The 20,370-nt window shown below is 42.3% G+C and overlaps 1 protein-coding gene across 2 annotated transcripts in view; it reads right to left on the reverse strand.

Moving 5' to 3' along the window:
* The window catches only part of LOC141252897 (glycophorin-C-like), a 385,397-nt gene that overhangs the window by 43,385 nt on the left and 321,642 nt on the right, over positions 1 to 20,370 (reverse strand). For both annotated transcript variants that reach the window (XM_073670659.1, XM_073670661.1), the window contains one exon: positions 6,920 to 6,964. In XM_073670659.1, the coding sequence (XP_073526760.1) occupies positions 6,920 to 6,964 (45 nt within the window). The remainder of the gene's footprint in view (positions 1 to 6,919; positions 6,965 to 20,370) is intronic.

A 20,370-nucleotide genomic window follows, 5' to 3' on the forward strand; every position in this document is an offset into this window, starting at 1 on the left:
TTTCAGTAGGCTCCACAATCATGGGAAAGACTGCTGACTTGACAGATGTCCAGAAGGCAGTCATTGACAAACTCCACAAGGAGGGTAAGCCACAAAAGGTCATTGCTAAAGAAGCTGACTGTTCACAGAGTGCTGTATCCAAGCATATTAATGGAAAGTTGAGTGGAAGGAAAAAGTGTGGCAGAAAAAGGTGCTCAAGCACCTGGGATAACTGCTGCCTTGAAATGATTGTTAAGAAAAGGCCATTCAAAATTTTTGGGGAGATTCACAAAGAGTGGACTGCTGCTGGAGTCATTGCTTCAAGAGCCATCACCCACAGACGTATCCAGGACATGGGCTACACGTGTCACATTCCCTGTGTCAAGCCACTCATGACCAATGGACAACGCCAGAAGCGTCTTACCTGGTCCTAGGAGAGAAAGACCTGGACTGTTGCTCAGTGGCCAAGGTATTGTTTTCAGATGAAAGTACATTTTGCATTTCATTTGGAAATCAAGGTCCCAGAGTCTGGAGGAAGAGTGGAGAGGACACAATCTAAGCTGCTTGAGGTCTAGTGTGACATTTCCACAATCAGTGATGGTTTGGGGAGCCATGTCATCTGCTGGTGTAGGTCCATTGTGTTTTATCAAGACCAAAGTCAGCACAGCCGTCTACCAGGAAATTTTAGAGCACTTAATGCTGTCCTCTGCAGACAAGCTTTTTGGAGATGGAAATGTCATTCTCCAGCAGGACTTGGCACCTGTCCACACTGCCAAAATTACCAATACCTGGTTTAAAAACAACAGTATCACTGTGCTTGATTGACAGCAAACTCGCCCGACCTAACCCCATAAAGAATCTATCCGGTATTGTCAAGAGGAAGATGAGAGACACCAGACCCAACAATGCAGACGAGCTGAAGGCTGCTATCAAAGCCACCTGGGCTTCCATAACACCTCAGCAGTGCCACAGGCTGATCGCCTCCATGCCACATTGCCGTATTGATGCAGTAACTGATGCAAAAGGAGCCCCGACCAAGTATTGAGTGCATTTACTGAACATACATTTCGGATTTTAAAAACATTTTTCAAGCTGTTATAAAGTATTCTAATTTAATGAGATAATGACTGTTGTGTTTTCATTGGCTGTAAGCCATAATCATCAACATTAACAGAAATAAACACTTGAAATAGATCACTCTGTTTGTAATGACTCTATATAATATATGAGTTTCACTTTTTGTATTAAAGAACTGAAATAAATTAACTTTTTGATGATATTCTAATTTTGTGAGAAGCACCTGTATGTACAGTTATGTTCTTTATACTGTTTTTAAGATATGTTGTTTATCCAATGAGTCAGACTGTTGCTGTGACAACTGGAATGAGCCCATGGGAGGAGGAAAAGGAGGATCTCTTACCATGTGAAGTGTATTTAAGCAGTGTCATTCTGTCTGTATACTAGAGCTGTATAAAATCTTTGAGGGCTTGAAAAAGGCCAATTATGGCTGAAACATTACCTGCAGTGTCTTCTTGTGATGTTTTTAACTGGCAAGGAATAAAGAACAAGTTTTTATCAAGATCCTGCTGTTTTGGTGCCTCGGCTTTCCTGAACTTTTAGGTTTGGGCCTAGGGCTGTGAAACAGCTAGTTAAAAGAGAGGAAGGGTACATACAACATGAGGGGGCAAAACCAAAGTCGTGGTGGAAGGGGGAATAGGCTTGGTGTTCAAGGTATACGTGGGGTAGGTTGTAATGTTACTGAAAGATTTACTGAACAAACACCGTCTCGTCCTATCCAAAGACAACTGACAACTTCTATTACTGGATGGGCTACTCCACTCCCTTTCTTTGGCAGCCGCACAGCGGTACGCCTTGTAGATAAGGGCCAGATAGAGAGGGTGCTCCAGTGGATGGCCTCTACTCCTCTTTCTCCACCTTAACATCACACACAGTACAATCCTTGGAGGTGGCACCCCAATTAACCTTGTTTCCCCCCGCGTCACAACTCTCCAACCGCCCAACTGACTGTGGGGAACCACAGAGGGCCAAGTCTGAATAGCTGTTCACACATTCTATTCCATGGGCATCAGAGGTCTGCTCCAAAGATTCACAGACTCAAGAGGAGTAAAGCATCTGCACTGATGCCCAACATTTTTTTCAGTTGGATCCGGGGCCAGATGAATTAGGGTCCCAGCAGAAACAAGATACATTAAACCCCTGGGGGGTGGAGGTGTTCCTGATGAGACTCAGATACTGGAGGCGAACGTGGACTGTACTGTGCTGTCAGGGCAGGAAGAGGAGGAGGTTGACTCTCAGGGTGAGGAGTGGAAGAAAAGAGAGGAAGACGATGAGGTTGTAGATCCCACTTGGTGTGAACCTAGAGGTACGCAGCTGAGTAGCTCATCTGAGGAGTTGGAGCAGGAGGAAGGTGAGAAGGTTACGTTGTGGCTTCTCGCACAGACACGGAGTTATGCAACCACGACAAGCACTGCATCCTCAGCCACAACTCTGGCTGTGACAGGCAGCGGTTGCAGGTCTGCAGTTCGCAGAGGCGGCAAGGGTTGCCTAGCCTGGGCCTTTTTTGAGACCGTAAAGGATGATCCGACTCACATTATCTGCCAACTTTGAAAAAAATGACTCAGTAGAGGAAAAATTCCAATAATTTGACTACTACATGCATGAACCGGCACATGCACAATTAACATGCGCTAGTCTGGAAATCTCACTGCACTAAAATGTGAACTAGCGGGCCTTGCCAACTACCAGCCGCCCCATCAACCTCATCTGCTGCTTCTTCCTCTTCTGTCACCTTGGCGAGTGTTCTCACACAGGTCTCTGGCCACAGAACCTCCACTTGTTTACCCGCTACAGTCAGGGTGAGTGAGAGCCTGTCAGATGTTATGGAAGTGGAAATGCCTGTTTTGTTTCTTTCTCAATCCACCAAAACCTCTCCGCCTGCACCTCACTCACAGTCCAGCAGTTTGTGGTGTTCACCCTACTACACCCTCTCTCATCACAGCAGCCAGCCCTCGGTCCCGCAGCTGTGATCACGTAAAAGATTGCTTCCTCATACAGATGCATGAACATCAACATTCCCAATCTGTTGGCCACAGAAATGCTGACAATTCTGCATAGTGGAAACAGATGGTTTCCGAAATCTGATGGTCGTCACAGTCCCCCAGTACCAGTTGCCCAGTTGCCATTATCTCTCTAAGAAAGCTTTCGCTACACCAGCATGTTGCAGACAATATCACCCGTTCCTTGAAAATATCTATGTCTGACAGGGTGCATTTCACCACTGACACCTGGACGAGTAAGCATGGCCAGGGGCTTTACATCTCGTTGACTGGGCTGCTCCACAAGTCTTGGAATCCCTAAGGCTTGCGAGACAAACCTCTATCAAACACTTCCTCCCCTGCTTCTGCCTCCTCTAGGACCTCCACCTGCACCCTCAACCTCTCCCTTAATGAGACACGCATTTCAACAGTGCAGAGCCAATCCTCCCCACCTCCTTGCTGCGCAGCCAAGGCTCACCACAATCAGGCAGTGTTTAAATTAATATACCTTTGAGATTGCAGTCACACAGTTCAAGAGTTGTGAACAGTTATCCAGGACGAGTTAGAGCAATGGCTGTCTTTACTGAACCTGGGGCCAGAGAAGGCCATGTGCAATAACGGTGTGAACCTGGTGGCGGCCCTACGCCGGGGGAAAACTCACACATGTGCCTTGCATGGCTCACGTACTCAACCTGGTGGTACAGCAATTTCTCCGCCACTATCCTGGCTTGGATGCGCTGCTGTAGAAAGCACGTTTGCTGTGTGCTCACTTCTGCCGTTAAGACCCCGCGGTCATTGACTTGCATCACTACAGAAGTCTTTAGGCTACTGATTAACCGGTTGATATGCAATGTGCCGACACAGTGGAATTCCACTCTGCACATGTTGCAGCGACTGTGGCAGTAGCGACGAGCCCTGTGCAGGATGTCATTTTGCATAGCCTGCGCCAATAAGTATGGATGTGGTGCAAATCACACTTGAGGAGTGGAAACAGATGAAGGACCTCTGCACCCTTCTGCACAGTTTCGAAGTGGCTACTAAGATTGTTAGAACTGACGATGCCATCATCAGCATCACTATTCTGGTCATCTACATGATGGAGTACACTTTGATTAGTCTGCTGGAGGAATGGTGGTCCCCGGGGAGATGGAGGAAGCAGAGGAGGATGCAGAAGGGATAACAATATCTATAATTTCTGGACGGTTGTTGCACAGGCGGGTGCCATGTGAGGGTGGGTTACAGCGATCCAGGGGGGATGGTACCAGGCAAACTGTTAGTGGAGGTGCAGGAGCCGAGGAACAAATGGAGGAGGACGAGGAGGAAGAGGTGATGGGAGCACAAGAGTTAGGAGATGAATAGGATAATGATCCCCTCTCTGTTGTCTGTGGTTGGCGAGACAGAACGGAGGAAGCAAGCTTAAGTTTTACCCCACCACCAACACACCATGGACTTAGGCCTCATAGATGAGCCCGACACATGAACGCCTTCTTGTTGCACTATCTGCAGCATGATTCCCGTATGGTTAGGATTAGAAATAGCGCTGACTACTGGGTTGCCACTCTGTTAGATCCAGGATACAAGACTAAATTTTGCCAGATTTTTCCCCCCTGGAAAGGGACGCACACATGCTGAAGTATCGAAACACGCTTGTAGACAATCTTAAGAATGGTTTTCCCCAAGATAGCAGTGAGGCACACAGTGTGCATCGCAGTTCTAGACTTCCAACCCTGGGAACGTCGAGTCATTAATGCAAAAACATTAGCAGCAGCAGCAGTTTAAGTGGCAGAAGCAATTTCTGTGAGTCGTTTCACACATTTTTTAGACCAGCCTGTGCACCAGCAGAACAGAATACAAGTCTGACACATAGTGAACGACTGGAGAGGATGGTACAGGAGTATCTCAACCTCAATATCAATGCCATCAGGGGGAGTTTGGAACCTTCTGCATTTTGGTCCTCAAAAATGGAAGAGTGGCCTGAGCTTGCCTGTCACTTCTTGGAGTTTTTATTGTGCCCAGCAGCCAGCGTTCTCTCAGAACGTTTCTTCAGTGCTGCTGGTGGTGTCCTGATGAATAATCGCATCTGGTTGTCTCCTAAAAGTGTAGACTGCCTTACTTTCATCAAGATGAACAAGTCATAGATCTCCAATGACTTTTGCACTCCAGTCGTAGACTGGGCAGACTAGGCGATGGTGTAATTTTTAGTGTGCTGCATTGATCTTGTGTTATTGCAGTCTGTGACACATTTGACATGGCTTCTGTGCCTACTGTTGCTACTGATGTTAATAACAATTTTTGAAAATGTGGAGACTCCAAGTTGCGTCTCCATCTGGTGGGTTGCCTGTAGTGGAAGGGGCTGTCAGAGCCCCATTATACTATTTCTACTCTGAGGAAATTGATGCCACTTTAGTGGTGTCTGCCCCTAATTTTTGGAAATGTTTGAACTCCAAGTTGGGTCTCCTTCATGTGTGTTGCCTGTAGCAGTAGGGCTCCCAGACCGGTAGGCCTGCACTTCCTTTCAGTCAACTACCTTTGTTACCATCCTTAAATTTTTCTACCAATAGTAGTCTACGAAACTGATGTTTGTGCCACCTCAGTGTGGCAGAGCAGAAAAGCAGCCTGAGGTGTTGCATGAGGTATCAGGTATCTCAACACAGCAGGCCTACATTGGTCCCTCACCCACCTTGTCTTAATTTGAAGCTAAATTCAAAGCTGTAAATGCTGGACCAGACCCTGATACCTCATGCATGGCCCATGGCTGACTGCTGCTTTGCCACTATAAAATGTCTTCTGTGGGTCAATTGATGCCACTTTTCCTGGTGTCTGCCCCTAATTTTTAGAAATGTTTGGCTCCAAGTTGGGTCTCCTTCATGTATGTTGCCTGAATTTGACAGGACTCTAAAAGCACCAGGCCTACACCTGTCACTCATCCACCTGTACTGATCAATAGTTAAGCTAGAAATGCTGGTCCAAGCCCTCTCTCAGGCCCTGCCCCATGCAACCATGCTGCCCGCGCAATTATACTATTTGTTCTCCGGGTCAATTAATGCCATTTTTATTGGTGTCTGCCCCTAATTTAAGCTATTTTGGCATCTTTTGGGCCCCCGAGAAGGTGTTATCTATGAGTTTGGTTTTGTCTCCCATTGAATTCAATGGGGTTCAGATATGTTCGACGAACTGTTCGGCAAACATCGGGACTTTCACTGATCCGAACTGAACTTTGAAAGGTTCGCTCATCTCTATGGCTGAGCTTAGAATGTTAATTTACAAAATTATTTCTGAAGTACATTGTGAGAACTATACCATACCAGAAGAAAGCACCAAGGAGATGAAAAGTTTCTACACACATCACCACTTCAGTAACGTCCCTTTATGTAATTATATATTAAGGAGTTAAAATTTACTCATTCGCTTATAAAAGAAATATTACTGTTGATACTGTATTATTTTTTCAGGTCTTAAGTGTGTTACTAGCCATTATTGTTCATAACCTTCTGGGCACTTTTTATGCTGACTTTTTCATAGGTAAATATATTTGATCTATCGTCTTGCAATGGAGGCCCTCTTGCCCACTACCCTGGATGAGTTCTTGTGATAATAAACATTTTTTATTGCTCTTAAACTGTCTTCTTTATAGTTTCCTTTGCTTACAATTTCTATTTGATAATTAATAAAGGATCATTAATTAGTCAGAGGCACAGTCTCGATTTTTGTATATATCTTTTCCTTATATTGTGCATTGTAGTTATTGACTGGTGCTTGGTCTGTACTCATTGGGGGTGCCCTTCTGTTTGGTAGTCATCTGGAATCTAATATTTGGCTCCTGAACCTTATCATGGTTACATCTGCACATGCTTTAGATATTAGATTAGAAGTGGATTTCTTACTTCCAATGATGGCGGCATCTTTTCCACTGCCAGAGTTTTCTGCAGCTGTGAACAGATCAGAAAAAAAGAGCATTATTTATTGTGAACTCCATGGTGAGGCCACATTCTCATCCACATTCACACTAACATAAATACACAGTATTACATAACTGGAAGAAAAACATATAAAGTCAAATAAAAATAATCTGCTGCACAAACATTCCAGAGGAGCCTAGAATGTTACTTTCCAAAATTACTTATGCAGTGCATTGTGAGATCTATTTTTTTTATTTCCAGCTGTTTTACATTAGTCCATAATGCTCCAATATAAAGCAGATGCTATGCACACACCAAACCAGCAGAAAGCACCAGGGAGATGAAAGTCACACAGACTGGTAACTAATAAGAAACCATCAGAATTGTGAATGCAGCTCTGAATGTGACAAGATTAGACAATATTGTCAATATAAAATAATTAACTGCTTGATTGACCATATGTACATTGTGCCACGTTTTTACCTCATAGCTCATAAGACATGGCTTTTTATGACAGTCATTAATCAATAAGCTAGTTCAATGGCGAAAACAGTAGCTTGCTTCTCCACATACTTGGCAACTCAGAAAAATCAGTAATGACCCAGAGACATAAACAATAAATAGTTAAGGAAAAAAATCTCTGAAAATGTTCTGCAATTAAAAGGGTGTTCCAATTTCAAACTCTGATTGTGCAAAAGCATGAGTATCAAGAATCAACTTCATTACTTAACCACTGCAGCTCCAGCACCACCTCTGCACTACTTTCCAACAGTCTTTCTTGCAGTCAGGTCAGGACAAGGTATTTTAGTGCCCTAGGCAGATGAAGCCAATGGCGTCCCCCACAGATGAACCCTTAGCTCCCAAGCAAAGGAAATGGTCAGAGAATAAGACCTCTAACTCACCCCCTTCTCCCCTCTGATGCATCTGGTAACAAGCTCTGATGACCACGTCCACTAGAATTGTTACCTTTGTCACCAAAAAATACCAGCAAAAGTAAAAAATGGTGTTCTTTAGAGGTAAGGCTCAACTGGGAGAGCAATTTCAAAGTTATAGAACAGATAGTTAGACTAGATATAGAATAATTAATTGCTTGTGGATCATTTACCCAACACCAGTGGACAAATAGCAATATTCATCTCTGATGTCCCATATTTTAAATGTCTGACACAAGAACAGTCATGGGAATTAATATAACTTAACTATAATAGGGGTTTTGTTTCAATTGAGGTGTCCAGCATTTAGCGGATACCCTAGTGGAAACTAAACAGACCCGATTATAGACAAAGGGATACATTTGATTTTTTTTGTGTTTGTCATGCAACAAATGCAGTTTGTAACAAATTGATGATGGTTCTAGTGTCATTTTCTTGTACGGATAGTGGTTCTGGTGGCATATTCATGTAGTGATGGTGGTTCTGGTATCAAATTCCTGTACTGATGGTATTTCTGGTGATGTATTTATTTAATGATAAATGTTATTGTGCTGTATTCATCACCAGAACAATCAACAGTACATGAATATGAAACCAAAATCATCATTAGAACATGACTAGAACACCAAAGCCATAAATACAGCACCATAAGAATCACCAGTAAATAAATAGGTCTCTAGAACCACCATGAATACATCACCAGAACCATCATCAGTACATTAATGTGTCACCAGAATCATTGTCAGTATATGAATGCATCACCAGAACCATATTCAGTACATGCATATATCACAGGAAGCACTGTCAGTAAATAAATACACCAGTACATGAATACATCACCACAACCACCATCAGTACATGACTACATTACCAAGTTTATTACAACAATCAATTGTAATGTCAAGTCAGTCCCATATAGAATTGTATTGCATGAACCTCCAACGTGTCCTTAACAATGGTAAGGAGATACTGGGAGTTGTTTTTATGAGTTATTATCAAACTGCGGATCATAAATAACCACAGTACTAATGAGACGAAGTCAGTATGAACAAGTAAACATTTAAATTCCGGCACTTTATAGGTGACATCTTCTCTGACTGGAGTTGATCTTTCTTTTTGTCTCCATCTTGTCAAGACTCCATGATGACTTTTATCATACACAGCTCGTCTCTGCAGACTGCTCTCTTCTCTGGTCTTCTGCAACACATCCCAACACAGTGCCCTTAAAAATAAGAGTGCTATTAAAATGCCCTCTGCATAAAATTATTTGTTCATACTATGACCTAAATAAGCCATCTATGATATATGACCCCCACACTGTCTGCCCTTATGAGCTACACCCACCACACTGTCTGCCATTATCAGCTATAACCATCACACTATTCGCTCTTATGAACCACAGCATATATCATGGTTGTCCCCTCTACACTTTTTTCCCTTACACTCTCTCTATATCTCCACACTGTCCCCCCACCATGCTAACCTCTCTCGATACTGTGCCCCCATTTAACGTTGCCCTTATTCCATATCAATTCTGTGCCCTCTTTTCAAAATATACCCTCAGACTGCTCATTACATTGCCCTCTCCAGATTGTACCCTTCTTCACACTGTCCTCTACACAGTATGATGGTCACCACAGCTGCCCATACAGTACGATATGCAAAACAGACACCCAATATCCACCCAACAGCCCCCAATCAGTATGATGTCCACAACAGCCCCCCATAAGATAGTGTTGCCACCACCACAGTCCCCCATATATAGTATAATGCCTCCACAGCACACCATACAGTATTATGGCCCCCCAGTCATAATAAAGTGTAATGATACAGTGTATAAAGTGTAATGGCCCCCACAGCCCCGTATATACAGTATAATGTCCCCCACAGCACCCCATACAGTATGATATCCACCACAGCCCCTTCTACAGAATAATGTCCCCCACTACATTCTATATAGATTTGTTATAACAGTCTCCAATACAGTATTGTCACCACAGACCCAAGTATGTCTTCTACAGCCCCCTATACAGTATGGTCATCATAGTCTCCTTTACAGCCTCAGTATTATGTCCCCCACATCCCCTTAAACAGTATGATGCCCTCCACAGCACTCTATATAGTATGATGTCCCCACAGCCCCCTATACAGTATGTCTTCACAGCCAGCCTCCAGTGTCTTAGTTCCCTACACCCAATGCCCAGTATAATGTCCCTCCCAGCCAACCCCTAGTGTGATTGTTCTCCACAGAAAGCCCCAGTGTGATAGCCCCACCAACTAGCCTCGAGTATAACATACCCCACAGTCTGCCTGAAGTATAATATTCCCCTAGGCAGCCTGCTAATGTACCCCACAGCCAACCTCCAGTGTGATACTTCCCACAGCCAGCCACCCCAGTACTATGTCCCCCAGAGCCAGCAGCCTCCAAAAGTATGTCCCCCACAGCCAGCAGTCCCCAGTAGTATGCCCCCAAGAGCCAGTAACCCCCAGTAGTATGTCCCCAACAGCCTGAAGCCCCTAGTATTATAGTCCCCCACAGCCAGAAGCCCCCAGTATTATAGTCCCCTGCAGCCAGCCCCTCTTTTGATGGCCTCCATTCAGGGGCAATACAATATAAGAAAAATAGCTTATACTCATCTAAACCTAAAATAGCTTGCACACACCTAAAAATGCTTATACTCACCTAATACAGGCTCCTCGTCCAGCACAGCCTTCGTCTCTTCTTATATCTTGTACAGCAGTGGGTGCTCGACGGTACAATGATGTCACTACATTACGCTGTCTGATGTCCCCTGTGTACATCTCCAAAAGGGTGCAGGCCGGAAGTAGCCTGTACTTTTATGGAGTTCCCAGAGGAGCAGGAAGCTGACACTACAGGTCCTCTGCTCCTGTCTTGGGCGGCGGCGACATCAATTGTACTCGTGTCTGACAGATGCGAATAAAATTGAGTGCACGGAAGGAGCAATGGCAGGGCACAGGCGGTGAGTTTTGCTAGTGACTGACACCACCGTCATTGTGCTCAATTCCTGCAGCCGTAGAAAGGCGCCGGACTGCCGCAGGCATTCACCAATGTCAGGGTTTTTTTTTAAACTGCACCCCTTTCAGGTAGGTAGGTAGGAGGTAGCACCTTAGGTGGGTACCAACCCTCTCTACCACTTGATGCGGCCCTGTCTGCAGTTAGTGACTGCTCAGGGGTCTCATGCAGCCTACTACCGTTAACTTAAAGGGGTTTTCCCATGAATAAAGTGCATTTTAATAAATAGATCTTGGAATAAAAATAAGCTCCACGATTGGATGTTTTAAAAAAAATGTTCTTGTGCTGAGATAATCTTATAAATGTGCCCCTGCTGTGTACTGTATAATGGCTGTGTCTGACCATACAGGGACATGGTCTCATCATACCAAAGCTCTTGGGCAAGGGAGGACACAAGAGTATACTTTTATTCAAAAGGCAACAAGCTATGGCATTTACTTAGCATTTCTCACTTAGCCTTCTTTGTTGGAATATAAAAACTCTAGAAGACTGAATCTACAAATATAACAACCAAAAATGACAGTGAAAAATGCTTTTAAAAAGAATATAATTTCCTCCCTACAAGCTTTTACTGAAAAAAAACTAGGCGTGAAGAAATGAAATGGAACCCGTCATATCAGGAAACAGTATTTACTTGCAGACATACAGTACAGACCAAAAGTTTGGACAAAACTTCTCATTTAAACATATTTCTGTATTTTCATGACTATGAAAATTGTACATTCACACTGAAGGCATCAAAACTATGAATTAACACATGTGGAATTATATACTTAACAAAAAAGTGTGAAACAACTGAAAATATGTCTTATATTCTAGGTTCTTCAAAGTAGCCACCTTTTGCTTTGATGACTGCTTTGCACTCTTGGCATTCTCTTGATGAGCTTGAAGAGGTAGTCACTGGAAATGGTCTTCCAACAATCTTGAAGGAGTTCCCAGAGATGCTTATCACTTGTTGGACCTTTTGCCTTCACTCTGCGGTCCAGCTCACCCCAAACCATCTCGATTTGGTTCAGGTCTGGTGACTGTGGAGACCAGGTCATCTGGCATAGCACCCCATCACTCTCCTTCTTGGTCAAATAGCCCTTACACAGCCTGGAGGTGTGTTTGGGGTCATTTTCCTGTTGAAAAATAAATGATGGTCCAACTAAACGCAAACCGGATGGAATAGCATGCCGCTGCAAGATACTGTGGTAGCCATGCTGGTTCAGTATGCCTTCAATTTTGAATAAATCCCCAACAGTGTCACCAGCAAAGCACCCCCACACCATCACACCTCCTCCTCCATGCTTCACGGTGGGAACCAGGCATGTAGAGTTCATCTGTTCACCTTTTCTGCGTCGCACAAAGACACGGTGGCTGGAACCAAAGATCTCAAATTTGGACTCATCAGACCAAAGCACAGATTTCCACTAGTCTAATGTCCATTCCTTGTGTTCTTTAGCCCAAACAAGTCTCTTCTGCTTGTTGTCTGTCCTTAGCAGTGGTTTCCTAGCAGCTATTTTACCATGAAGGCCTGCTGCACAAAGTCTCCTCTTAACAGTTGTTGAAGAGATGTGTCTGCTGCTAGAACTCTGTGTGGCATTGACCTGGTCTCTAATCTGAGCTGATGTTAACCTGCGATTTCTGAGGCTGGTGGATAAACTTATCCGCAGAAGCAGAGGTGACTCTTGGTCTTCCTTTCCTGGGGCTGTCCTCATGTGAGCCAGATTCTTTGTAGCGCTTGATGGTTTTTGCAACTGCACTTGGGGACACTTTCAAAGTTTTCGGACTGACTGACCTTCATTTCTTAAAGTAATGATGGCCACTCGTTTTTCTTTACTTAGCTGCTTTTTTCTTGCCATAATACTAATTCTAACAGTCTATTCACTAGGACTATCAGCTGTGTATCCACCTGACTTCTGCACAACACAACTGATGGTCCCAACCCCATTTATAAGGCAAGAAATCCCACTTATTAAACCTGACAGGGCACACCTGTGAAGTGAAAACCATTTCCGGTGACTACCTCTTGAAGCTCATCAAGAGAATGCCAAGAGTGTGCAAAGCAGTCATCAAAGCAAAAGGTGGCTACTATGAAGAACATAGAATATAAGACATATTTTCAGTTGTTTCACACTTTTTTGTTAAGTATATAATTCCCCATGTGTTAATTCATAGTTTTGATGCCTTCAGTGTGAATGTACAATTTTCAAAGTCATGAAAATACAGAAAAATCTTAAATGAGAAGGTGTGTCCAAACTTTTGGTCTGTACTGTAGGATTAATCTGCAGGTGAATAGCATTAAAATCCTGCATTCCTGCATTACTAGAAAAGCTGCTGCATGGAGAAAATTAGCTTATATCCTGCCTGTGGCCAATTGCATCCAGTTATATGGGCGGTGCAGGGAGCGGTTAAAGGGACTGTCCAGTCTTAAGCTACAAGTCTACAGTTACTGTATATGACTGCAGATTTGTGAATCCTCACATCGCGCGCACTGCATGCTGTGAGGATTCTCCAGTGCTGGGAACGGCGAGCTCGTGACAGCAAGCATGTGTTTTACATACATGCGGTCACATGCTGACTACATAGACACGGCCTCACTCAATGCAAATGTACTGAGAGAGGCCAGAAACAGTCTAGTCGGAATGTGTCCTGGAGGAGGCAAATCACATGACCGCCCGCTCTCACTGCTGACACCGGACAATCCTTACAGCATGCAGTGCACGTGATGTGAGAATTCACAAATCTGCAGTGAGATAGAATGACTGCAGACTTATGGTTTAAGAACTCAAAATCTTTTTAAAGTCACCTCTCACTTTACTGTGAGCATCCTGTTATCACTCCCTGACACTTTGATTGACAGTCTGCTCTGCACACATATGCTACTCACTTGTCGATCAAAAAATTGGTGAGTTATTTTAATGCTATTTACTTGTAGATTAAAGGGGTACTCCCATCTCCAAAATCCTATCCCAATATGTAGTAAGTGTAATAATAATAATATAAATACCTCTAATTAGAAATGTAATGTAGTATAGTTCTTCTGATTTGTTATGTCTTTTTCCTCATGTGCAGGCATTGCAGGACCTTAAATATCCATGGTTACAAGCACTAGCAACTAGCTAACTAACTGTCACTATATCAGTGGTCATAACCATGGATACCTAAGGTCCTTCAATGCCTGCATAGAAAGAGACATAGCGAATCAGGAAAACTCTACTAAATTTCTAATTAGTTATTTGCTAATATTATTATTATTACACCTACTACATGCAGGTAAATACTGCTATACCATTTGATAGTTTCGTTTAGGAAGAATCTCCAAAGACACATGAAATTATTTTTATTGTAAAAATCAATGCATCAGAAGTCCCTACGACACACTGTTAAGATAATAGAAGTGTCGCTGTGGCGCCCAGCTGCGCTTGGAGCCACAGATCCTAGGGGGGTGCATTAAAGGATTCCTCCACAAGAGGCCCCCACAGCATACACACAACTCCACCTTCCACCTCAGACCACCAGAGGGAGCCCGTTAGGGAGATAAATAGGGAAGGTGGAGCTAGGCAGCGAGCAATTCCTCTGAAGAGTTCAGCAAGTACAGGTCTGAATACAGAGTCGAGCTCAGTCAGTTTAGAGAACTCAGTGGTAGCTCAGTTAGAGCTCAAGGTGTGCCGGCGCCATAAGATCGGTGAAGCGCGGCAAGCTGCTGCTAGTGTGTATAGCTTAGTGAGGGCTCCGAGTAGGCCGAAGGCTAGAGGAGTGAATAGCATTGGGGCAGAGGAGCTGTACAAGCTCACCCCAGAAACCGTATGCCGGACACCGGGCTTGCATCTACAGGGCCGTATAACCCCCTGTAGAGATAACCGGAGACCCCTGGAAGACTTCATGTCCCAGGATCACCCAAGAGCTGATATGCAACAGAGGCAGGAGTCACGGAGGCCCCGCAAGCTGGGAGCACGCACTCTAAGAGAAGGCCCTACCACAAAGTCAGCCGGTGCGGAACAGAAACCACGTTAGGCCTAGCTCCAGGCAGGTCAGAAACTTACTACACAAAGGCAAGAAACAGGAGGCCCTACACCCGCTCACTGGGGAGGATCCTGAGATGCACCCTTCACCCTACAGTGCTCCGGGTCGCGCCTGAATTTTCATCAGTAAAAGGTACTGAAGTGACTATCGTGTCTATCCCCATTCTTGCTCTGACCCGGCTGGGTCCCATCTGTCCTGCATCCTTACATCCCCGCTGCCCTGAGGCCTAGCTCCACCTGTGCGGAGCGATACCACGCAAGCTGTCTTAACACCGGCCTCAGCGGGCTGCTGCAGCGCTGGTGATCCTCACCAGACACCACAGGTGGCGTCACAAACTTATAAACATAAATATTCGCCCTTTTTTTAAAGAGAGGCCCAGAGTACGGGCCCGGGAGCCGACCACCGCGACATCCTTCAGAGTCAGGCCACAACAAGGCCCGGGCGCCGAGTCCTCCCCATTCCCCCTGGGTTACACATCGCCATCTCATATGTATCGAAAGCTAGAGTTATACTGTATCAATTACTTTGCAAATTGTGAATAGGAGGGTGGAGAGGCCTAGGGCACAGGAGACACTACAGACTGTACGCCAGCTAAGTTCACATGTGATGGACAATTTTTAATTTGTATTGTCATCCATATGGCATCTGTTTTTATATATCAGCAGTTGTTAAAATTTACAAGAACAAATAGTGTTGTCTGCATTAACAATGGCAATGTATCCATAAAAATTGGATGCTATATGGTTGATCTATATGGGATTACATTTTTTTTGTACACCCATAGAATAGAATAGGCAAGTTTCATCCAAAATACATTAGTGACTACAGTAGTACTTGCTGTGATTTTCATAGACATTTGGTCCATAAGAAAAATGGTCATCTGAACAGCCCTATTAAATAACATCGGACAAGTGATGTTAGTTTCTTTCATGTACAGTATTTGGACTGAAAATACGGTTGTGTGAACGTAGCCTCAGAGTGCAAATTCCATGTCTCTGCAGAGAGGGGAAGAAATGACTGGCCACATCCTTCATAACCTTCTGGAAGAAGCTAGGAGTGGATTCAGACGACAGAGGAATATGCAATATTCAGTCGATTTGTGTTTGTCATTGAGGTCATTCCTGGAACGTGGCCACATAGGGACCCTAACACATTTTATCATTTAGAACAAATAGCAAAATCATCAGCTATCAGAACAGGTGAGGGCTCACATGGGAAACTATAGTTATTAGTGTTGAGCGATTATGTTCTATTAACTCATTCGGCGAGTATGCTTGGGCCGAGCTCCGAGTAGTTACAGCTGCTCGGTGATATGGTTGAATCGCTCCCGTGTGCATGATTTGCGACTGACAGCTTTATTACATGTGAGGAATGTGTAAGAAATAGACATTCCTCACATGTATTAAAGCTGTCAAACAGTCGCAAATCATGCACACGGGAGCGATTCAACCATATCACCGAGCAGCTGTAAATACTCGGAGCTCGGCCCGAGCATACTCGGACAGAACATACTCGCATAACCCTAATAGTTATCACTTCATTTCTCCTTTAAGGAGGACCAGGTCAAAATGGCCAGTTGTTGCTCTTATTTTATTCCCGCTGCTCATCTGAGTCGCTAGTTGTTTTTTTTTTATTATTTTAGATCTGTCACATGATTGCAGAGATATGGGTCTTTTTACTTAGTGCCAATTTTTATGGTCTCCAACAAGGGGGTGGAACTGTCAGGGTAATAATGCCGATCAGACTAATGACATGGCCCCAGAGAGTCCTGTGAGCAACGTCCCAATCGTAAAGACCACAAAAATTAGCACTAAATAAAAAGAATTGTATCTCTGGGACCGTATGACAGTTTAAAAAAAACATAATACACACAGGAGCAGCAGGCATAAACTAAGAGCAAGAGCTGGCCACTTTTGACCTGGGTAAAAAGGTCTTCTTTTAGGTAGTAAATACTATAGTCCAGGGTATAAGAAAATAGCAGTTGTTCAATTTTTGAGAGGTATTTTACTGGTTACATTTCATGATTGGCTGAGAGTCTCCATGATTAATAAGGGAAAAATCTTCTCTCCAAGGGTCACAACATGCTGGAGGCCAGAAGTGAGCCTGGGACTGCCAAAAAAAGCTGTCTGCCAAAAACATGACAAAATGGTATTTTCAAGACACCAAAAATAGCTCCGAGATAAATGACTTGTCTCTTGGGCTCTGACTACACCGTGGGTGACAAGTGATTGGCAGTAGGTGACTGAGCTGGCAGCATGAATTTCTGCACTACAGATGGTTTCATCAAAATATTGTCATTCAGGAGAAAAAGCCATTGTCCTATTTCTAATAATGATTTCACATTGCAGAGATGCTTTGTTTCTTGTTGAAAGAATCAAATACTGTCTCCTAAGTAAAAATGTGGAACATCCTAACGTTAAAAAACATAATATATTTACAGTGAAGGAGCCTCGTGTCAGGTAATCATCATCTCAAATCACATAGGAAATTATTACAAATGTGCAAATATAAGAATGACCCCATCCCCTAATTATCTGAACTGAAAAAATCTACCTGATCAAAGCCCCCGTAAAAACAATTCCTCACCTGATGTCACATTCTATCCAACTGCTATATCAGTATATTAATAATTATATTCTTGTCAGCAGGAATCATCATTATTAAAGCACATTTTTGTATACAGGGGCAGCATTATAGTAGGTGTATTCCTGTGCATTGCAAGTAATATTATAGTAACCAAATTCTTGTAAACGGGGGCCGTATTATATTAAATATATTCCTTTCAATAGGGGAAATTAAGATAGCAGTTATATTCTTGTACAAAAATGGAGTATTATAGTAATATTCCTATACATAGGGGGAAGAATTAATAAAATTATTTTCTTGTACGTAGTGAGCAATATTATATTAGTTACCATATACTCCATGTACATAGGGGACGGTATTATAGTAGTTATATTCTTGTCCATACATGACAGTATTATAGTAGTTATATTCTTGTTCATAGAGGACAGTATTATAGTAGCTATATTCTTGTACATAGGACCAGTATTAGAGTAGTTATATTCTTGTACATAGGGGGCAGTATTATAGTAGCTTTATTCCTGTACATAGAGGACAGTATTATAGTAGTTATATTCTTGTACATAGAGGACAGTATTACTGTAGCTTTATTTCTGTACATAGGGCAGTATTATATCAGTTATATTCTTGTACATAGGGGGCATTATTATAGTAGTTATATTCTTGTACATAGGTGCAGTATTATAGTAGTTATATTCTTGTACATAGAGGACAGTATTATAGTAGTTATATTCTTGTACATAGGGGGCAGTATTATAGTAGTTATATTCCTGTACATAGGGGGCAGTATTATAGCGGTTATATTCTTGTACATAGGTGCAGTATTATAGTAGTTATATTCTTGTACATAGAGGACAGTATTATAGTAGTTATATTCTTGTACATAGAGGACAGTATTATAGTCATTATATTCTTGTACATAGGAGCAGTATTATAGTAGTTATATTCTTGTACATAGGGACAGTATTATAGTAGTTATATTCTTGAACAAAGAGGACAGTATTATAGTAGTTATATTCTTGTACATGGGGACAGTATTATAGCAGTTATATTATTGCACAAAGAGGACAGTATTATAGTTGTTATATTCTTGTACATAGGGGACAGTATTATAGTAGTTATATTCTTGCACGAAGAGGACAGTATTATAGTAGTTATATTCTTGTACATAGAGGACAGTTTTAAAGTAGTTATATTCTTGTACATAGAGGACAGTATTATAGTAGTTATATTCTTGCACGAAGAGGACAGTATTATAGCAGTTATATTCTTGTACATAGAGGACAGTTTTAAAGTAGTTATATTCTTGTACATAGAGGACAGTATTATAGTAGTTATATTCTTGTACATGGGGACAGTATTATAGTAGTTATATTCTTGTACATAGGGAACAGTATTATAGTAGTTATATTCTTGTACATGGGGACAGTATTATAGTAGTTATATTCTTGTACATGGGGACAGTATTATAGTAGTTATATTCTTGTACATGGGGACAGTATTATAGTAGTTATATTCTTGTACATAGGTGACAGTATTATAGTAGTTATATTCTTGTACATAGGGGACAGTATTATAGTAGTTATATTCTTGTACATAGTGGGCAATATTATAGTAGTTATATTCTTGTACATGGGGACAGTATTATAGTAGTTATATTCTTGTACATAGGGACAGTATTATAGTAGTTATATTCTTGTACATAGGGGACAGTATTATAGTAGTTATATTCTTGTACATAGTGGGCAATATTATAGTAGTTATATTCTTGTACATAGGGGACAGTATTATAGTAGTTATATTCTTGTACATAGGGGACAGTATTATAGTAGTTATATTCTTGTACATAGAGGACAGTATTATAGTAGTTATATTCTTGTACATAGAGGACAGTATTATAGTAGTTATATTCTTGTACATGGGGACAGTATTATAGTAGCTATATTCTTGTACATAAAGGACAATATTGTAGTAGTAAAATAGGGAAAGAGGCAGCTTTTTCCAGACACGCCAAGCTTCTTTTGGACTCTTGTTTCGCCCCTGAAAGAATGTAAACTGTATTATACTTGTAGGACTAAATGTGCAGCAGGTTTCACTTTGAATAGGGCAATTGTGGTCTATACAATATATCTTAATAGTATTGCCACTTTTCCTTAGTTTACTACGCTGTTTAGCCCTATTATTATGGTTATGTACAATTTGCATTATGTCCCTTTATGAGGTATCCTTGTTTAATTTTTTTTATATATTTTTAATATCTTTATTGGATTTAAATAATAAATAAACATTTTATACGTGATCTATTCATGGTTCTCTTCTTTCATTCTGGAACCATTAGGCTATGTGCCCACGATCCAGACGTACCAGCATCTTGGACGCAGCGTACTTTTGCTGTGTCCAATTGAATGCAGGTAAATTCTCATATGTTCACTGAACCATGCAGATTTACCACATTCAATACATTCTAGTGATCACATTTCAGTTGTGGAGACTAGCGATTCTGCAAGAGAAATTGACATGTCCGCGAGTGATCCGCAGCTTCAGATGCGCGCATAGTGGACATAGCATTTCTACAAATGCCATCCACTATGCTGTAATATCTGATGTGGGTTTAACGCTGTATAACACGCAGCGTCAAACCCGCAGCATTTCCTGATCGTGGGCACATATCCTTATTGTGCCATCTACGTGATGTATTCATATTTTTTTCTAGTAGGTTTCTGGGGGAAATATGACCCAGAGCAGAAATGAGGGCTAAAACATGCTACTTTAATGTACTCACAGTCCCAAGGAGAGAAAATAGCTTGGTTGTGTTATTACCGTGTAGCCAGGGTGCAGTAGTAAGTGCAGTAGTACGAGGTTGGAAAACTGGGTGTGCA

The sequence above is a fragment of the Phyllobates terribilis genome, unplaced genomic scaffold (genome assembly GCF_046119375.1).
Source record: "Phyllobates terribilis strain yellow unplaced genomic scaffold, ASM4611937v1 Scaffold_2__4_contigs__length_985480577, whole genome shotgun sequence".
NCBI lineage: Eukaryota > Metazoa > Chordata > Amphibia > Anura > Dendrobatidae > Phyllobates > Phyllobates terribilis.